Source organism: Balaenoptera borealis (assembly GCF_965194805.1).
Source record: "Balaenoptera borealis genome assembly, chromosome: 12".
NCBI lineage: Eukaryota > Metazoa > Chordata > Mammalia > Artiodactyla > Balaenopteridae > Balaenoptera > Balaenoptera borealis.
This window is the reverse complement of record NC_138869.1, coordinates 52,990,594-53,007,599: the sequence shown is the minus strand read 5'-3', so window position 1 is coordinate 53,007,599 and position 17,006 is coordinate 52,990,594. Positions and strand designations below refer to the sequence as shown.

General features: G+C 44.1%; 1 protein-coding gene across 10 annotated transcripts in view; it reads left to right on the top strand.

Annotated features, from left to right (window-relative positions):
* ITGA9 (integrin subunit alpha 9) overlaps nucleotides 1–17,006 on the top strand; it is a 356,726-nt gene that overhangs the window by 170,296 nt on the left and 169,424 nt on the right. For all 10 annotated transcript variants that reach the window (XR_014232874.1, XM_082348371.1, XM_082348369.1 and 7 more), the window contains one exon: nucleotides 5,061–5,210. Coding sequence is in view for 9 of the 10 variants with exons in the window: in XM_082348371.1 (XP_082204497.1) it covers nucleotides 5,061–5,210 (150 nt within the window). In the remaining variant the exon portion in view is untranslated. The remainder of the gene's footprint in view (nucleotides 1–5,060; nucleotides 5,211–17,006) is intronic.

The following is a 17,006-nucleotide window of genomic DNA, read 5'->3' as shown; positions in this document are numbered from 1 at the left end:
TATACTACCATATGAGCTAATTATGGAATAAGAAGGAATTTTAAAAATATACTGTAGAAAGCTGTATAAGCTACAACATAATGCACATCCACTTGAAACACGATTTGAACTTTCTTTTTGATACAGCCATAAGTGCCTACCATATAAAAACATATTCACATTGCAGGAAGACAGAGGGGAACACTATTAAAATTGAATAGCATGTAAGGAAGAAGGGTCAGGAAAATAATTGAGCAGAGAGTCAAAAGTAACATCCTTCGTATTTTTAAATCTACACTTTCCTGGGAAGATACTTTATCTCTTCAACTATGGGTTCTTCAATTTTAAAATGAGAGGATTGAGTTAAGTAACATCATAGTTTCTTCTAACTTCAAAACTGTATGGGGCTTCCCTGGTGGCGCAGTGGTTGAGAATCTGCCTGCCAATGCAGGGGACACGGGTTCGAGCCCTGGTCTGGGAAGATCCCACATGCCGCGGAGCAACTAAGCCCGTGAGCCACAATTGCTGAGCCTGCGCATCTGGAGCCTGTGCTCCGCAACAAGAGAGGCCGCGATAGTGAGAGGCCCGCGCACTGCGATGAAGAGTGGCCCCCTCTTGCCGCAACTAGAGAAAGCCCTCGCACAGAAACGAAGACCCAACACAGCCATAAATAAATAAATAAATAAAATTAAAAACAAAAAACAAAAAAAACTGTATGATTCAGTGACTTCATATAAATTAATATTCTAGAGGAGACTCATAAATTTGATATCGTATTAAACCTTAAGTAATTTGTATCAGAGCTTAGTGAGATATGCCAAGAAAGAAAATGATGTTGATAAACCACTGGGCCTCTCTTAGATATGATCAGCCTATCTCATTGATCCTGCCCTATCTTTTGGATCTTTTAGTCAAAAAAATGTTAACTCATCCATCCATCCAGATGTTAGTTCAGTCTTTGTGCCCGGGATTATTGGAAGATATCTTCTAGTAAATTAAAACAAATCATCAGGGGGCTTCCCTGGTGGCGCAGTGGTTAAGAATCCACCTGCTAATGCAGGGGACACAGGTTCGAGCCCTGGTCCGGGAAGCTCCCACATGCCGCGGAGCAACTAAGCCCGTGAACCACAACTACTGAGCCTGCGCTCTAGAGCCTGCGAGCCACACCTACTGAGCACGCATGCCTAGAGTCCATGCTCCGCAACAATAGAAGCCACTGCAATGAGAAGCCCGCGCACCGCAACGAAGAGTAGCCCCCACTCGCCGCAACTAGAGAAAGGCCGCGCACAGCAACAAAGACTCAACAAAGCCAAAAGTAAATAAATTAATTAATTAACTAAAAAAAAAACCATCAGGCCTCCTGAGATATGTTTCTCAATATTATGAATGTGAGATCAAGAAGAACTACAGAGAAAGGTAGTAGCGTAAGAAGGCCATAATAATGTCACCACGGCCCATTTTTTTAAATAAGGAAATATATTTATTGAAAAGACAACTGAAAAAAAAGTGTATATACTTACAGTTATATAAACTGTGGCATAACAGATACTATCACAGCCCCTTTGCTCTCCCAGCAGCCAGCACTTGCATCTCTGTTAGATGGCTGCCCCCAGGCTGCCAAAACCTGGTTTATCTATAGGCACAGAGAATATGCATATCCCGGAAGTATCTTGGAATTTACAGACCCCATGGTGGCTGTTAACCAATGTCTATAAATACCACTGCTCCCTTGTTTCCTATGCTGCAACCTCCACTGTCTTCACAGCTTCCCTGCAAGGCTGAGGCAATGTTATCTACCTTTCAAAGGATTTACTTTGAAATCACATCTAGTCCTAATATGCTGCTGGGTTGACTTTGGGATTCCTGGAATAAAAAAAGGCCCAGTTTTTCATAATGTGTTTATTCCAGAATTGCCTTGGAAGAATATTGAGGACGGCAATCAAAAGGCTAAAAGAAATGGAGATGTGAGAAAAGTCCTGTTATATACAAGCGGTGAAACTCTTACTGGGCAACCAGCTGAAGTGTGAGTGGCATCCTGCTGACCCTATTCTGCCATGAGCCCTGTAGTCCTGCACCTTCTGGCCACCAGGGCAGGCGGATTCTTAACCACTGCGCCACCAGAGAAGCCCTGCTGGCTTGTTTCTAATTGCTGTGTTCTCCCCTGCCTCCACCCATGGCTCAGTGTGAAGTAGGCCCCTTCTGCCCAGAGCTACTGGGACATGTCATAAGAAGGTGTTTCTCAAACATCTTAGTTAAAACTGGTTCATGCAGTCAGTGCCAGAGCACAGCGTCTGTACCGCTAGGTGTCACAATTCATTACTCACCCCAAATAGCTGTGCCCTGACTAAGACACAGAATGACTGCACATTTAGAAACAGCCCTCCCTTCAAGTCCCTATTTCTTTAGTTATTTGTCATTTACTCACATTCTTCCTTGTATGAGGAACATTTCCTTCCCCTTGCCCTGTATCCTCCTAAGTAGATAGGTAATATTTCAGGGTGATGTCAGAACCTAAAGCAATTGGGATGATTTTTAAACAGTATTTCATGGGCTTCAAGGAAAGCAGTTTTGCTTCTGGTTCTAAGAATGAGTCCGGTTCCACCACTTACTGGTTTGGGGATGGAGCACAGTTTATTTGCGTTCATCTGTACAATGGGAGCAACAATCTACCAGCTTGGGTGTGGTGCAGATTAAGTAAAAGGATGTCTGGGAGGAGGTTGGCCCAGTCTCTGGAATACATGTGGTAGCCAGGAAATGTTCCGTGGCTTCTGCCTCCCCACCCCCATCTTCAGTTCCTCCCGCAAGAGTAACAGCGTGTAATAACTGACTTATTTCGGCATGAAGGATTTAAATGCAAAATCTTAAGGCAGTCACCCTTAAAGAAACACTGAAGCGTTTATCTGTGAAAACATTAAGATTGCACCCCTTCACTATTCTCTGTGCCCAGGCAGTCTTTACATTCTGTTTAGGAGAGTCGGTCAGTGGCCGGAGGGGATCTGGATCCCAGGTGTGTGCTTTGCTCACAGAAAGGACAGGAGCATTAAAGATCTGCTCCTAAAATCTGAAGTTCGAGAGAATTTTGTGGAAGTAGCTTATCCAGAGGCTCCCCCGTCACTCCCCCAAAAGGTCCTGTGTTTTATTTACGTAAATGATTGAATCTATTCCCAGCTGAATGCTTTCCTGAGCATGTCACTCAGGCTCCCACGGCAGAGTCATCTGTCCCCCACAGCCCACATTCAGCAGCTCCGTCTGCCTCCCCGCCCCGGCCCGGGCACCATCTCCTTTCCTGGGCTGCTGCAGGAGATTTTTCTGTGTCTCTGAGCATGTTCCACTCCACGTACATGCCCAGGGATCTCCAAGGAAACACAGGATCCTGTGCTCCGTTAGACCTGGGGCCACCCTACTCTTTGTGGGAGGCAGTTGCAGTAAAAACAAACAATAAACAAGAGACTAAACCCCCCCTTAACTGTGTAACCTGGTGTTCCCCCAGCTTGTTCGATCACAGACCCTTTCATTAACCTCCCCCTGGTGAACTGGTACCTGCTGAGTGAGGAAGGCAAAGTGCAGCTTGCTGTAAGCAACCAGTTCCCCGCATGTGCTTAGACTGGACGGATAACCCGGAACTGACAGGCGTGTCTGTCTCTGGAGGGGGCGCTGGGTATCCAGGGGGTGGGGTAAGAGCTAGCTCCTCACTGTGTGCCTCTTGGGAACTTTAAAACTTTCTACTGTTTTGAATACGGCACTAGTCTGCTCCCAACTCCACCAGACTTTACGTGGAGCGTAGTGTGAAGTCCTTGGATCTGCTCACGGCCTTGGGGTTGGTTGGCCTCTGCCTGCCCACCTAGCGCCTCCCACTCCTGCCTCCCTGCCAGCTCCCATCATCTCTCCCTGACAGACGCACCAGTGGGGCTGCAGACAGTGGCTCGTTGGTGCTACTTCTGAGATTTACCCGGCTCCCCTTGGAAGCCCACCTTCCATAGAGCATGCTGGCCTGGGATGCAGGGATACTGATGCTTTATTCCTGCCTCAGACTCTAACTTGTGAGTCCCGGGGAGTGGCCAGAGTACCCAGGAGGCAGCGAGACCTGGGCCAGAAAGGTCAAGAACTCCAGGATTGAGCAGATGTGACTCAGAATCCTTATCAGCCTTGTGGCCTGGGGAACTTGTGCCTTCATCTTCCTTTTATTATACGATGGAGGTGAATAAGCCCAGCTGCAGGATTTGGACGTGTGGCTCATCTCTGTAGAACAGTGGTCCCCAACCTTTTTGGCACCAGGGACTGGTTTCATGGAAGACAGTTTTTCCACGGACGGGGGTGATGCAGGGGGATGGTTCAGGCGGTAATGTGAGCAGTGGGGAGAGGCAGATGAAGCTTCGCCCACTGCTCACCTCCTGCTGTGTGGCCAGGTCCTAACAGGCCGCGGACCGATATCAGTCCACGGCCCAGGGGTTGGGGACCCCTGCTCTAGAAAACCTAGTGCAGTGCCTGGCATCTTGTAGGTGTTCATTGTGACTATGGACCTATCATTCCCTTGGCTCTTAGAGTCCTGGGCTCCAAAGGAAAGAACACAGGCCAGAAGCCGGACTTCATCCCTGCCTCCATTGATGCCCAGCTCTGGGAAGATGCCGGGCCCCAGTGTCTTCAGGTCTCCTGCCCTAACACATAGTCCATATTTACCTCAAGGCAGAAGAGCTTTGATGATCAAAACACCACGGATGGGAAGGGTTAGCAGTGCACTATGAGTACAGATGCTTGCCTGCCTGCCAACTAGGTTATAAGAATATTTGGAAGATGACTAAGGTAATGTCTTCCACATGCTAAAGAGACGATGATTTTGTACCATGTGAGTTAGAGCGGGGAAAGCCCCCCCTCATTAAGCGGAGTGACCTTGGACAAGACAGTCATCACTCGCGGCCTCATTACCTCATCTAAAATATGAAAGCAATAAAATCCAGCCACACAAGGGTGGCTGTGAGGCTCACATGGGGCAGTCCATGTGGAAGGTCTTTGTAAACTGTTGAAATGCTCTGCACATGTCAGCAGCGCCCGCCGCTCACGTGCCTGTGTGTTTATTGTTTCAGCGGAGAGTGCAGGACGTCATCAGTCCCATCGTGTTCGAGGCCGCCTACAGCCTGGGCGAGCATGTGATGGGAGAGGAGGAAAGGGAGCTGCCGGCCCTGACCCCCGTGCTCCGCTGGAAAAAGGGACAAAAGATTGCCCAGAAGAATCAGGTGAGAACCTGAAAGCTCATGGCTGGGACCCCAGGTGGCAGGTGCCTATGCAGAAGTAATGGCCCTGGTGGCCTGGGAGCCCATGGCCAGCCACACCCCCTCCTGGGCCTTGCTTTCCCGATCTGCAAAATGATGAAATGTATGATTTAGGGGTTTGTGTGTAACAACCACATAATTTAAACTCATTGAGGCTATTCTCAAGCAATTAGAAAATTATGATCCCTTTGAGGTCATGAACTGGCTGCTTGGCCCCGGCACTTGCCTCCTGTTCCTACACTGTTTCCAGAGCTCAGATCAGCACCTAGTGAGTGCTCTACATACAGTACATGTTTTATTGATGGGAGCATGAGTGGGGTGAAGAAGCAAGAACTTCCTCTTGCTAGAATTGGTGGTTGAGTTGAGAATGCCCCGCTCAGGCATCTTTGGAAGGCAGAGCACCGTGAGCACAGGCTCTCACCACCCTCCCCGGCTCGGCAGATTCTGGGCTGTGCTGCTGTGCGGAGGAGCTGCAGGGTGACGTGGGGTGCAGGCCACACGAGGCCATACAGGGTAGGAGTGAGCCATGAGCTAACGCTGTGCAGCATCACTGGCCTGTCTGCCCCGAGTCATCTGGGAGATACACAGTGCTGACGACGATGCAGGAAATACGCAAGAAGTCTGGGATCCCAAGTCTGGTTCTAAATCTTTCTTTAACACCCAAGATCATCACAGATCCAGGACCTGGGGAAGGTCAGACAAAACTGTTTTTTGGCTAAACCAGACTCCTGGGTGGGGTGGGGGCAAAGCTGTGGAACCACCCACCAGCCCCAGTCTCCACAGTTCTGACTGCTCTGAGCTTATGGGAAAACTAGCAGATCAGTGACCCACGCCTTGCAGATGAGAGTTGTAAATAGAACCACAGAGAAGTGTTTGGAGTTCGAGATGTAAGATTTTTACCAAGATGTCCTCATTTTCTCCCATAGTCTCTCCCATGTGGTCTTGGGTCAGGTTCCCCAGAAACAGAGCCTGAGACGGGGATTTAGGAGCAACTTGGTCTAATGAAGCTGTGCTCTTAAGAGAACCCTGTAAGGAAAGGGGAAAGGGTGAGCAAGTATGTGGTCTCAGCTAAAGTCTAGCTTTGGCCTGAGGCAGGGAGCTTTGGAGCATAAATTACAGCAAAGAGCCGTCCTCTCCTTGAGGGAAGGGTCTGGCCTTTTGTACCCCTTACTCGTCAGCCATTGGCTGTGTGGGGGATGGAAGGGGAGTATAGCCCTCCTTGAAGGATACTCCCTGCAGCTGTGGACAGTTCTCTGGAGGAGGCTGTAGATGTGAGCCGTTAGCCGCCTGTAGCACATCAGCTGGGGGAGGAGCAGCAGTTGTAAAGGGATGTGGGCAGAAGCTGCTACCCGTATACACACAACCTACTGGCAACACTGCCTTTTTGGATGCTTCTTTTGAAGTCAAACATGAACTTTCAAAACACAAGTGCCCTGTAGGGTGGCCAGAATGTCCAGCTGGTCACTGATACTTGGAGAAGGCTCTGGGGGAGTGAGGGGAGAGACCAGGAGGATGCTGGGTGTCTAAGTGGTGGGGCAGGGTGGAGGGGAGGCATGAGGAAGATGAGGAGGACAGGAAGATAAGATGAAGAGGCGGGACAGGAAGCTGATGACTCCTGCCTTGACTGAGGAGTAGAAGTGTGTATCGTCTCCTGACAGTGAAATTGGGCCAAGAGGTCAGGCTGGGGACCCAGTAAGCCAGAATATTATGATAATTCCTAGATCATGAGTTCCCCATCCTATTAATACTTTGCTCTCTAAGGTGGAATCTTGCTGGCCCAATAAAGTTGGGTTATGGGAGTGGTCCAAACTTGGGGTGCTGGGAATCATTTCAGGGTACCCTGTGCTTGTTTTACCTCTGAAATGACCCTGTGAGGTAGCGGCCTCCTCTGTTCAGCATCTTGCTAGCCCTGGGCATCTCTTCTACAATGAACCCAACTCTCATTTCTACCAATCCATCAGTGGCACAGAGTGGGCCTTCTTTAGTGAAGAGCATCTTAGAACCTTTACTAGCATTTTTAGATTCAGGCAACCTGATCAAAGGCAGAGATTTAGGGACAGATTAGTATGAAAATGCACTTCTTGGTCACTTATGTTCAAGATGGCCAAGCAAGCATAAATATTTATGTCTGTGCTTCCTGAGACCCCATTATAGTGATTATAAATGAGTAAATCAGAACAGGGAGGTGAATGCTGCTGGGGAAGGGGCATCAGCCAATGAGAGAGTCCAGGGATTTTTGGAATGAGTAAAGAAGAAGGAAGAGTGTTGGTGGGTGAACCTTGCACTCTACACGGAGGGGCTGGGTGCCTGTCCACCCATGGGTCCAGAGAGGCTGTAGCCACGGCCAGGCCAGCAGTTTCAGAGGGGTACAGGAATGAGAAAAGGGGCTGGAAACAGGGAAGGGGGTGTTAAGTGAAGGTTCGTTTGTGGAAGAGTTGACTTTCTGCCCCTGTCCCCACACCTACATACTCTAGCCATGCAGAATAACAAGAAGCCAAAAGGCCTGGGCCTTTTATTTTCTAAAGAATTGAATAAACTGGTTGAGATAGTGTAGGTGGGCTTTTTCCCCAGGGGGAAGCCTTATTTCTTCTGGCATTTGGAGCCTCCAATGTAAGAGCTAGCTTCCCCTCCCACCATCCACCCAAACATCCAGATTTTCCAATCAGCTCTTTTACTTTATTCTTAAAAATGAATGGACAACCAAGGAAATCTGAAATTGAGGGGGAATGTGGTACATGGAGAAAAAAAACCAAAATACACCTACAGAATAACTGACTTAGAAGGAAATAAATTTTTTAAGGAATAGAAGAGATTATAACACTTTAAATGCCAATTTATACTCTATGTAATAAACACAAGGAGATTCAAGAATATATTCTATCCATTAGAAAGTTGTTGGAATTCTATTTCTTCTTAAAAGAAAGAAAGAACAAGGAAACGTTTCTTGAAAATTAACAATATGGATGCAGAGCCAAAAATGTAGTAGAAGATAATGATAAGAAATCTCCCAGTAAGCAGAGCTAAAAGACAAAGAGAAAAGAGCTAAAGCATTAATCTGCAAGGTCCTAGATCCAACTAATAAGAATATCAGAAAAAGCAAACAGAGAAAATGAAAAACATTATGAGAGAGAATGGAATAAAATTTCCCAGAGTTAGAGAGAGACACTTTTTTAAATTTAAAGGACCCACAAACTTGCAAGCAGGATAAACCAAAAATATCCTAGATACATCATTTTGAAATGGTACTACTCCTAACACATAAATGCTTCCAGGGCAAGGAGTACAGGATGGTGGTAGTGAGGAATATTTGTCCACTAACGACATAATTAGAGTCACACTAAGTTGTCCATTAGACTTCTTATTAGCAAGATTGGAAGAAAGCATATGTGAAATAAGGGCTTCAAAGCTCTGAGAGAAAGTGATTTTGAAACTAGGATTTTATACTTAGCCTAACAGTCAAGTATGAGGTCAAAATAAAGTTATTTTTCAGACAAGCAAGGACCCAGAAAGTTTACATCCCTAGGAGCCTTTCCAAGGAAATCACCTGAGATGCACTCCAGGAAAACAAGGGTGACAATTAGAAGGAGCAATATGGGGGATGTAAGAACTAACTCCTAGAAGTCTAATGACAAGAAATTCCAGGATTACAACTGTGCAGCAAGTCTAAAAAACAGTTGATCAATTTAGAACAGGGGATCAATGAACTTCGAGAAGAATGAAGCCAGCCATAGCAGAATGACAAGAGAGTAGCAAATATTCAGGATACAGTGTAGATGGAATATATTTTTTCTATGGATAAGAAAAAATAAAGGCAGTCAAAAACTCCCAGGAAAATAAAAACGTGGCCAATATGTCATGGTTCAAATATAAAACAAATTAAAATGTGGTGGAATTTTAAGCAAACAGAAGAATATACGGAAGAGAAGGACCTTAATACTAGAAGCATTCTCCCTTAAGCAAAAGTTGAGTATTCTAGTAGTTTAACTTTGCACCTGTAGAGGAAGATATGTAATCATGACACTTGTCTTGGCTCTGCTGTGAACAGTAATCAAGAGGCCATAATGACAACATGATTTATTGGTTTTTAGTATTTACAGTCAAGCCAAATCAGTTACGGTTATAGTACATAGTATAAATGTCTTTAATTTTACTGTATAGAGTTTAAAATAGAACAAAGCAAGTTGTTTTAATATCTTAATCTTTCAAATTGGTGAGCCAAGAGCTATTGTAAAACTTGATGAAACAAGAAAAAGTTGTTATTACTTAAAATTGCAGAGGTTACCAGTAGAGCAGTGCTTCTTAAAGTGTGGTCGCTGAACCAGCAGCATCAAACTCCCTTGGGATGTTGTCAGAAATGAAAATTCTTGGGCCCCGCCCCAGACCCTTTAATCAGAAACTCATGGGTGGGTCCCAGCAATCTGAGTTCTAACAAGCTGATCAGGTAATTCTGATGCAGCTAACATTTGAGAACCAGTGCAGCAGAGGAGCTAAGAGTAACGATTTGCCTGTCAAAATTAGCAAAGTGGATGGTGGGAGGGGGCCTTCATGTAGGTGAGTTCAATTCTTGTCTATCATGGAAGGAATTCAGTGAGATAATGTCTAAATGTGATAAATCAAGAAGTAGTAGTATCAATATATTTTCTAGAGATATGGAAATAATCATCAAAAGAAACATAAATGGACATGGGTTTAGAGTGGTTCCTCTTGAGAGGAGGACTCAGTATATGGAGGTATGTGGCAGGAGGTTATTATTTTAAACATGTGATTCTTCGGTTGAAAATAAAATGAAAGAAAAATATTGTCCTTAGATTGAGAAGATTGTCCAGGAGCCTGAGAAAAATTCTGGGAGAATGATCCTTGCTTTACTCCTTTTCCTGATTATGGTGAAAAAAAAAAAAAAAGATAATTTAATGATCTTTCTCCATGTGTCTTCCAGATGTTAGCTTAATTTAAGGGAAAGATTCTGAGAGCTAGGCCCACTCTAGGAAGCAGAACTGATTTTTAACTTGTATATATGTGACAGGTCCACAAAGAGCATCTAACCTCTTTCCTAGGAAGGAATAAACTCATTGAAACTCTTCATTTTGCCAGGTAACTTCAGGATTTAAGTGCCTTAGTCTCTTCAACTAAAAGGCACTAAAAGCCCATGTTGGTACATAGGGTTGTGCAATAGAGTGGGTTAAATTCTGGCAATCTTTTAGAGTCGGGGTCTGCCCCCATTGATGGTCTAGTTCAGGTGGAATAGCTGCACAGTGTATATAACATGGAGTCAGTGACTAGAGCATGTTTTTTTAAATTTTTTAAATTTATTTTTATTTTTTATTTTTTTATACATCTTTATTGGAGTATAATTTCTTCACAATGCTGTGTTAGTTTCTGTTGTACAACAAAGTAAATCAGCCATATGCATACGTATATCCCCATATCCCCTCCCTCTTGAGCCTCCCTCCCACTCTCCCTATCCCACCCCTCTAGGTCGTCGCAAAGCACCGAGCTGATCTCCCTGTGCTATGTGCTGCTTCCCACTAGCTATCTGTTTTACATTTGGTAGTGTATATATGTCCATGCCACTCTCACTTTGCCCCAGCTTCTCCCTCCCACCCCATGTCCTCAAGTCCATTCTCTGTGTCTACATCTTTATTTCTGCCCTGCCACTGGGTTCATCAGTACCTTTTTTTTTTTTTTTTTAGATTCCATACATATGCGTTAGCATATGGTATTTGTTTTTCTTTTTCTGACTTACTTCACTCTGTATGACAGACTCTAGGTCCATCCACCTCACTACAAATAACTCAATATCGTTTCTTTTTATGGCTGAGTAATATTCCATTGTATATATGTGCCACGTCTTCTTTATCCATACATCTGTCCATGGACATTTAGGTTGCTTCCATGTCCTGGCTATTGTAAATAGTGCTGCAATGAACATTGTGGTATATGCTCTCTTTGAATTATGGTTTTCTCAGGGTATATGCCCAGTAGTGAGATTGCTGGGTCATATGGTAGTTCTATTTTTAGTTTTGTAAGGAACCTCCATACTGTTCTCCATGGTTGTTGTATCAATTTATATTCCCACCAATAGTGCAGGAGGGTTCCCTTTTCACCACACCCTTTCCAGCATTTATTGTTTCTAGATTTTTTGATAATGGCCATTCTTACTGTTGTGAGGTGATACCTCATTGTAGCTTTGATTTGCATTTCTCTAATAACTAGTGATGTTGAGCATCTTTTCATATGCTTCTTGGCCATCTGTGTGTCTTCTTTGGTGAAATGTCTGTTTAGATCTTCTGCCCGTTTTTTAATTGGGTTGTTTGTTGTTTTGATATTGAGCTCCATGAGCTGTTTGTATATTTTGGAGATTAATCCTTTGTCAGTTGTTTCATTTGCAAATATTTTCTCCCATTCTGAGGGTTGTCTTTTCGTCTTGTTTATGGTTTCCTTTGCTGTGCAAAAGCTTTTAAGTTTAATTAGGTCCCATTTGTTTATTTTTGTTTTTATTTTCATTACTCTAAGAGGTGGGTCAAAAAAGATCTTGCAGAGATTTATGTCAGAGAGTGTTCAGCCTATGTTTTCCTCTAAGAGTTTTATAGTATCTGGCCTTACATTTAGGTCTTAATCCATTTGGGGTTTATTTTTATGTATGGTGTTAGGTAGTGTTCTAATTTCATTCTTTTACATGTAGCTGTCCAGTTTACCCAGCACCACTTATTGAGGAGGCTGTCTTTTCTCCATTGTATGTTCTTACCTCCTTTGTTGTAAATTAGGTGACCATATGTGCATGGGTTTATCTCTGGGCTTTCTATCCTGTTCCACTGATCTATATTTCTGTTATTGTGCCAGTACCATAGTGTCTTGATTACTGTAGCTTTGTAGTATAGTCTGAAGTCAGGGAGCCTGATTCCTCCAACTCCGTTTTTCTTTCGTAAGATTGCTTTGGCTATTCGGGCTCTTATGTGTTTCCTTACGAATTGTAAAAATGTTTTGTTCTAATTCTGTGAAGAATGCCATTGGTAGTTTGATAGGGATTGCATTGAATCTGTAGATTGCTTTGGGTAGTATAATCATTTCCACAGTATTGCTTCTTCCAATCCAAGAACATGGTCTATTTCTCCATCTGTTTATGTCATCTTTGATTTCTTTCATCAGTGTTTTATAGTTTTCTGAATACAAGTCTTTTGCCTCCTTAGGTAGGTTTATTCCTAGGTATTCTTTTTGTTGCGACGGTAAATGGGATTATTTCCTTAATTTTTCTTTCTGATTTTTCATTGTTAGTATATAGGAATGCCAGAGATTTCTGTGCATTAATTTTGTATCCAGCAACCTTATCAAATTCATTGATTAGCTCTAGTAGTTTTCTGGTGGCATCTTTAGGATTTTCTGTGTATAGTATCATGTCATCTGCAGTGACAGTTTTACTTCTTCTTTTCCAATTTGTATTCCTTTTATTTCTTTTTCTTCTCTGATTGCCGTGACTAGGACTTCCAGAACTATGTTGAATAAGAGTGGCAAGAGTGGACATCCTTGTCTTGTTCCTGATCTTAGAGGAAATGGTTTCAGTTTTTCACCATTGAGAATGATGTTTGCTGTGGGTTTGTCATATATAGACTTTATTATGTTGAGGTGGGTTCCCTCTATGCCCATTTTCTGGAGAGTTTTTATCATAAATGGGTGTTGAATTGTGTCAAAAGCTTTTTCTGCATCTATTGAGACAATCTTATGGTTTTTATTCCTTAATTTGTTAATATGGTGTATCACATTGATTGATTTGCATATATTGAAGAATCCTTGCGTCCCTGGGATAAATCCCACTTGATGATGGTGTATGATCCTTTTAACATGTTGTTGGACTCTGTTTGCTAGTATTTTGTTCAGGATTTTTGCATCTATATTCATTAGTGAATATTGGTCTATAATTTTCTTTTTTTCTGATATCTTTTTCTGGTTTTGATATTAGGGTGATGGTGGCTTTGTAGAATGAATTTGGGAGTGTTCCTCCCTCTGCAAATTTTTGGAAGAGTTTGAGAAGGATCGTTGTTAGCTCTTCTCTACATGTTTTATAGAATTTACCTGTGAAGCCGTCTGGTCCTGGGCTTTTGTTTGTTGGAAGATTTTTAATTACAGTTTCACTTTCATTACTTGTGATAGGTCTGTTTATATTTTCTAATTCTTCCTGGTTCAGTCTTGGAAAATTGTACCTTTCCAAGAATTTGTCCATTTCTTCATGGTTGTCCATTTTATTGGCATATAGTTGTTTGTAGTAGTCTCTTATAATCCTTTGTGTTTCTGCGGGGTCAGGTGTGATTTCTCCTTTTTCATTTCTAATTTTATTGATTTGCGTCCTCTCACTTCTTTTCTTGATGAGTCTGGCTAAGGGTTAGAGCATGTTAAGTACAGGCTTACTGATGGATCCCAGGCTTTTGGCAGAGAGTGGGAGTGAGTGAGGCAGGCAGGAGGCCAAGCCTTCCCTCTGCCGGGTCAAGAGCAGCCTTGGGAGAAAATGGGCTTCAGGGTGGGTGCCAGGCTGTATGAGTGAATAGTGGGGTTGCCACCGTTGCTGAGGACCAATTGGGATTCTGGGCACTCAGAGAAAATTGGAGCTCTAATGCTACAACCTCTGTAGGACATACAGCTTGATGAATGCACGTTTCACCTTAAAAATTTAAGGAAAGCAGAGACCTGCCTCTCTTGCCTCAAGAAATATTTGGTACAGATATAACAACAACAAAGTGTTTTATCCATTAGCCAGAAGAGTAATTTAAAAGGACTATAAATCTAAGAGCAATTCAGCTAATTGAGTGTCTGCTACACGTTAAGACGTGGATAAAAAGATAAATGAAACATTGCTGCCTTAGTAGACTTAGAGACTGTACAGGAATAACTTATACAGAGCAGAAAGTGAGATTCAGACTAGTGTGTGTGAATTTCACTCCAGAGACCTCTTCCAGCCGATGATAAGGAGATGCTCCCTGGAGAGGGGAGAATTGGCTGGAGCCTCATGGAAGAAGTAGGATTTGGATACTTGGGGCTGGAGGGCTTTGACCAACAGAGAAGGAGGGAGTGATGGATGCTAATGGTCTTCCATGTGACTGAACATCTAGTGAGGAGAAGGAGAGGGGCCATTAGGGCTGGAGGTACAGTCAGACAGTCTAAGGCCACTTGTTCACTGACCAGGGAGTTGGACTTGATTGAACTGGTAGGGGACAGGAGACCATCACATCTTCTTGAGATGGCCTGCCTGGACTGGGGGGCCAGTTAGGAGCTCTCACAGCAGCCCCAGGAAGGTCTTGCAGGTCAGTTCATGAAGGTTCTGTCTGATACACTCAGAGTTGACTCATCATCAGTTCCTAGTGGGTCTCAGCTGCTGAAAGAGTATGGCATGAAATGAAACAGTCCTGGAAAGCTCTGGCTGGCCTGTGTGCTGGGAAAGCAGGAAGGCTGTCATTGGGGCCCTAATGTTTCTCCTACAGGTGAGCATACCAATGGCTATGACAGAGGCCCTGGCTTCAAACCCTATACACAGAGTAGAGCTTTGGAAATAACTGCTCTCAGGCTTCCTCAGGAGGCCCCCAAAGAGACCTGGCTGGGGCTGGACTTCCAGGCCACCCACTGTGGTAGACAGAATGGCCCCCAAAGACGTCTACACCCTCATTCCTGCAACCTGTGAATATGATGCATCACATGGCAAAGGGAAGGACTTTGCAGTTGTAACTAAGGTTATGGGCTTTACACTAGGGAGAGTATCCTGGATTATCCAGATGGGCCCGATCTTTCTCCAGCTGGAGGCAGAAGGAAGGAGGAAGAATAGGAGGTCAGAGAGATGCAGGAGAGGAAGGAGTCAGAGAGATCTGAAGCTTGAGAAGGACTTGACCTGCCATTGCTGACTTTGAAGACGGTGGTGCAACTTGACAAGGAATGCAGACAACCTTGAGGAGCTGAGAGAGGCTCCCTGGTGAGTGTCAGCATGGAAATGGGGACCTCAGTCCTACAACCACAGGGCAGTAAATTCCGCAAACAACCTGAGTAGGCCTGGAAGCAGATTTTCCCCCAGAGCCTCCAGATAAGGGCCCAGACCAGGTAACACCTTGATTTTTGCTGTTGACCCCCAATGCTTAGCACTGCCTGGCCCATAGAGGATGCTCAGTAAACCTATCTCAGTGGAAAGGGCCCTTCTGAAAGAGCACAAGGCTAGGTCCTCCTGCAGACGTTGGACGTCATATCAGAATTTCTTCACTGCAGATTCAGCAAAGCTGTATAATTAAAAGAAATGTGCTCCATGAACTCTCTAAGAATTCCTCCCAGGCAGGAGAGCAAGGTGTGTGATTTAGGGTGACTTACCTGCTCCACAGTACACTTGTGCACGTGTGAGTCTATTTTCTCGAAGACCAAGATGGAGGAGACACAGCTGGTGAGAGGAAAGGCATTAGCTATGTTGAAAATACTCACTTTGTCATCTTTCAAGGGAAAGGTGAACTGTTTTACTCTAATATTAACGTTTTACTATGTTGAAGCCATAAACTCTGAACCTCCATTGTGCTGGAAACCATCACCATCTGGACCTCCCACCCCGGCCCCTCAATGCCTGGGTGTGTGGGATGCCAGCCCCGTGCCCACAAAGACTCAGTGTTTGTTCAGCCTGGACATTAGGTAATGCTTTCCTGGCTGAGGTGCCCAGCCAGCTTAAAATGCCATTATTTACAGCTCTAAGGTTTATTTTCATTATCATATGTAAAGTCTCTGCAGAAGGATGGAAAGCTGAGGGGTTGGCAGGGAGGAGAGAGCAGAGTAACTGCAGACATCAGAGCCGGACAGGTCTCAGAGACCATCCAACCTGCGGGTTCCAGAGCACACACCTGTATTCAAGGGAGCAGGTTGGTGCAGTGGAGGAGAAGGGGTGTTAGAGGAGGAGGTGTCCACCCCCCTCCCTATTTCAGCCTGATCAGTCCTACTTTTATAGGCATCAGCTGTTTGGCATCAGCCTCTGGCTAATCTTCTCAGAAAGGGCACCATGGTGAAACACCTGTGAAAGCCATCCACTTTCAAGTACAAGTGAGGAAAACAAGTACGTGGTTCAACATTACTGACCACAGAAATCTGGCTGTATCTGTTTCTCAGGCTTCCCGTCAAGGTTAATCCAAAGAGCAAAGGAGAGGTTACACCTACTATCAAAGGCTGGGCTGTACTTGTAGTCACCTGTTGAATTTTTACAATTTCTTCTTCAGTGTTATACTTTATCTTTGCAATTTTTTTTTAGCATGAGATTTTTTTTTTTTTTTTTTTGGCCCCGCTATGCGGCTTGCGAGATCTTAGTTCTCTAACCAGGGATTTAACCCAGGCCACGGCAGTGAAAGCACCAAGTCCTAACCACTGGACCACTAGGGAACTCCCGCAGCATGGGATTCTTTATTTCTTTTTTTTTATATTCAAAGGAGATTTAATACCTATCCTTATCACACTCTTCCAAAACAAATCAAAGAGAAGGGAACACATCCTAACTCATTTTACGAGGCCAGCATTACCCTAATCCCAAACCAGACAAGAACAACACCCAAAAAAGAAAATTATAGGCCAATATCTCTGATGAACATAGATGCAAAAATCCTTAACAAAATATTAGCAAACTGAATTACAACCATTATCTTTGCAGTTTCTGGAAAGAATGTGTTCTGGTCCTCCAGAACTCTTTTCAGAAGAAAATAGTGGTTTTCCTCCAAATCTTCAGCCTGTTGGATTTTCTTCTACATTGTCCTGCTTTATTAAAAA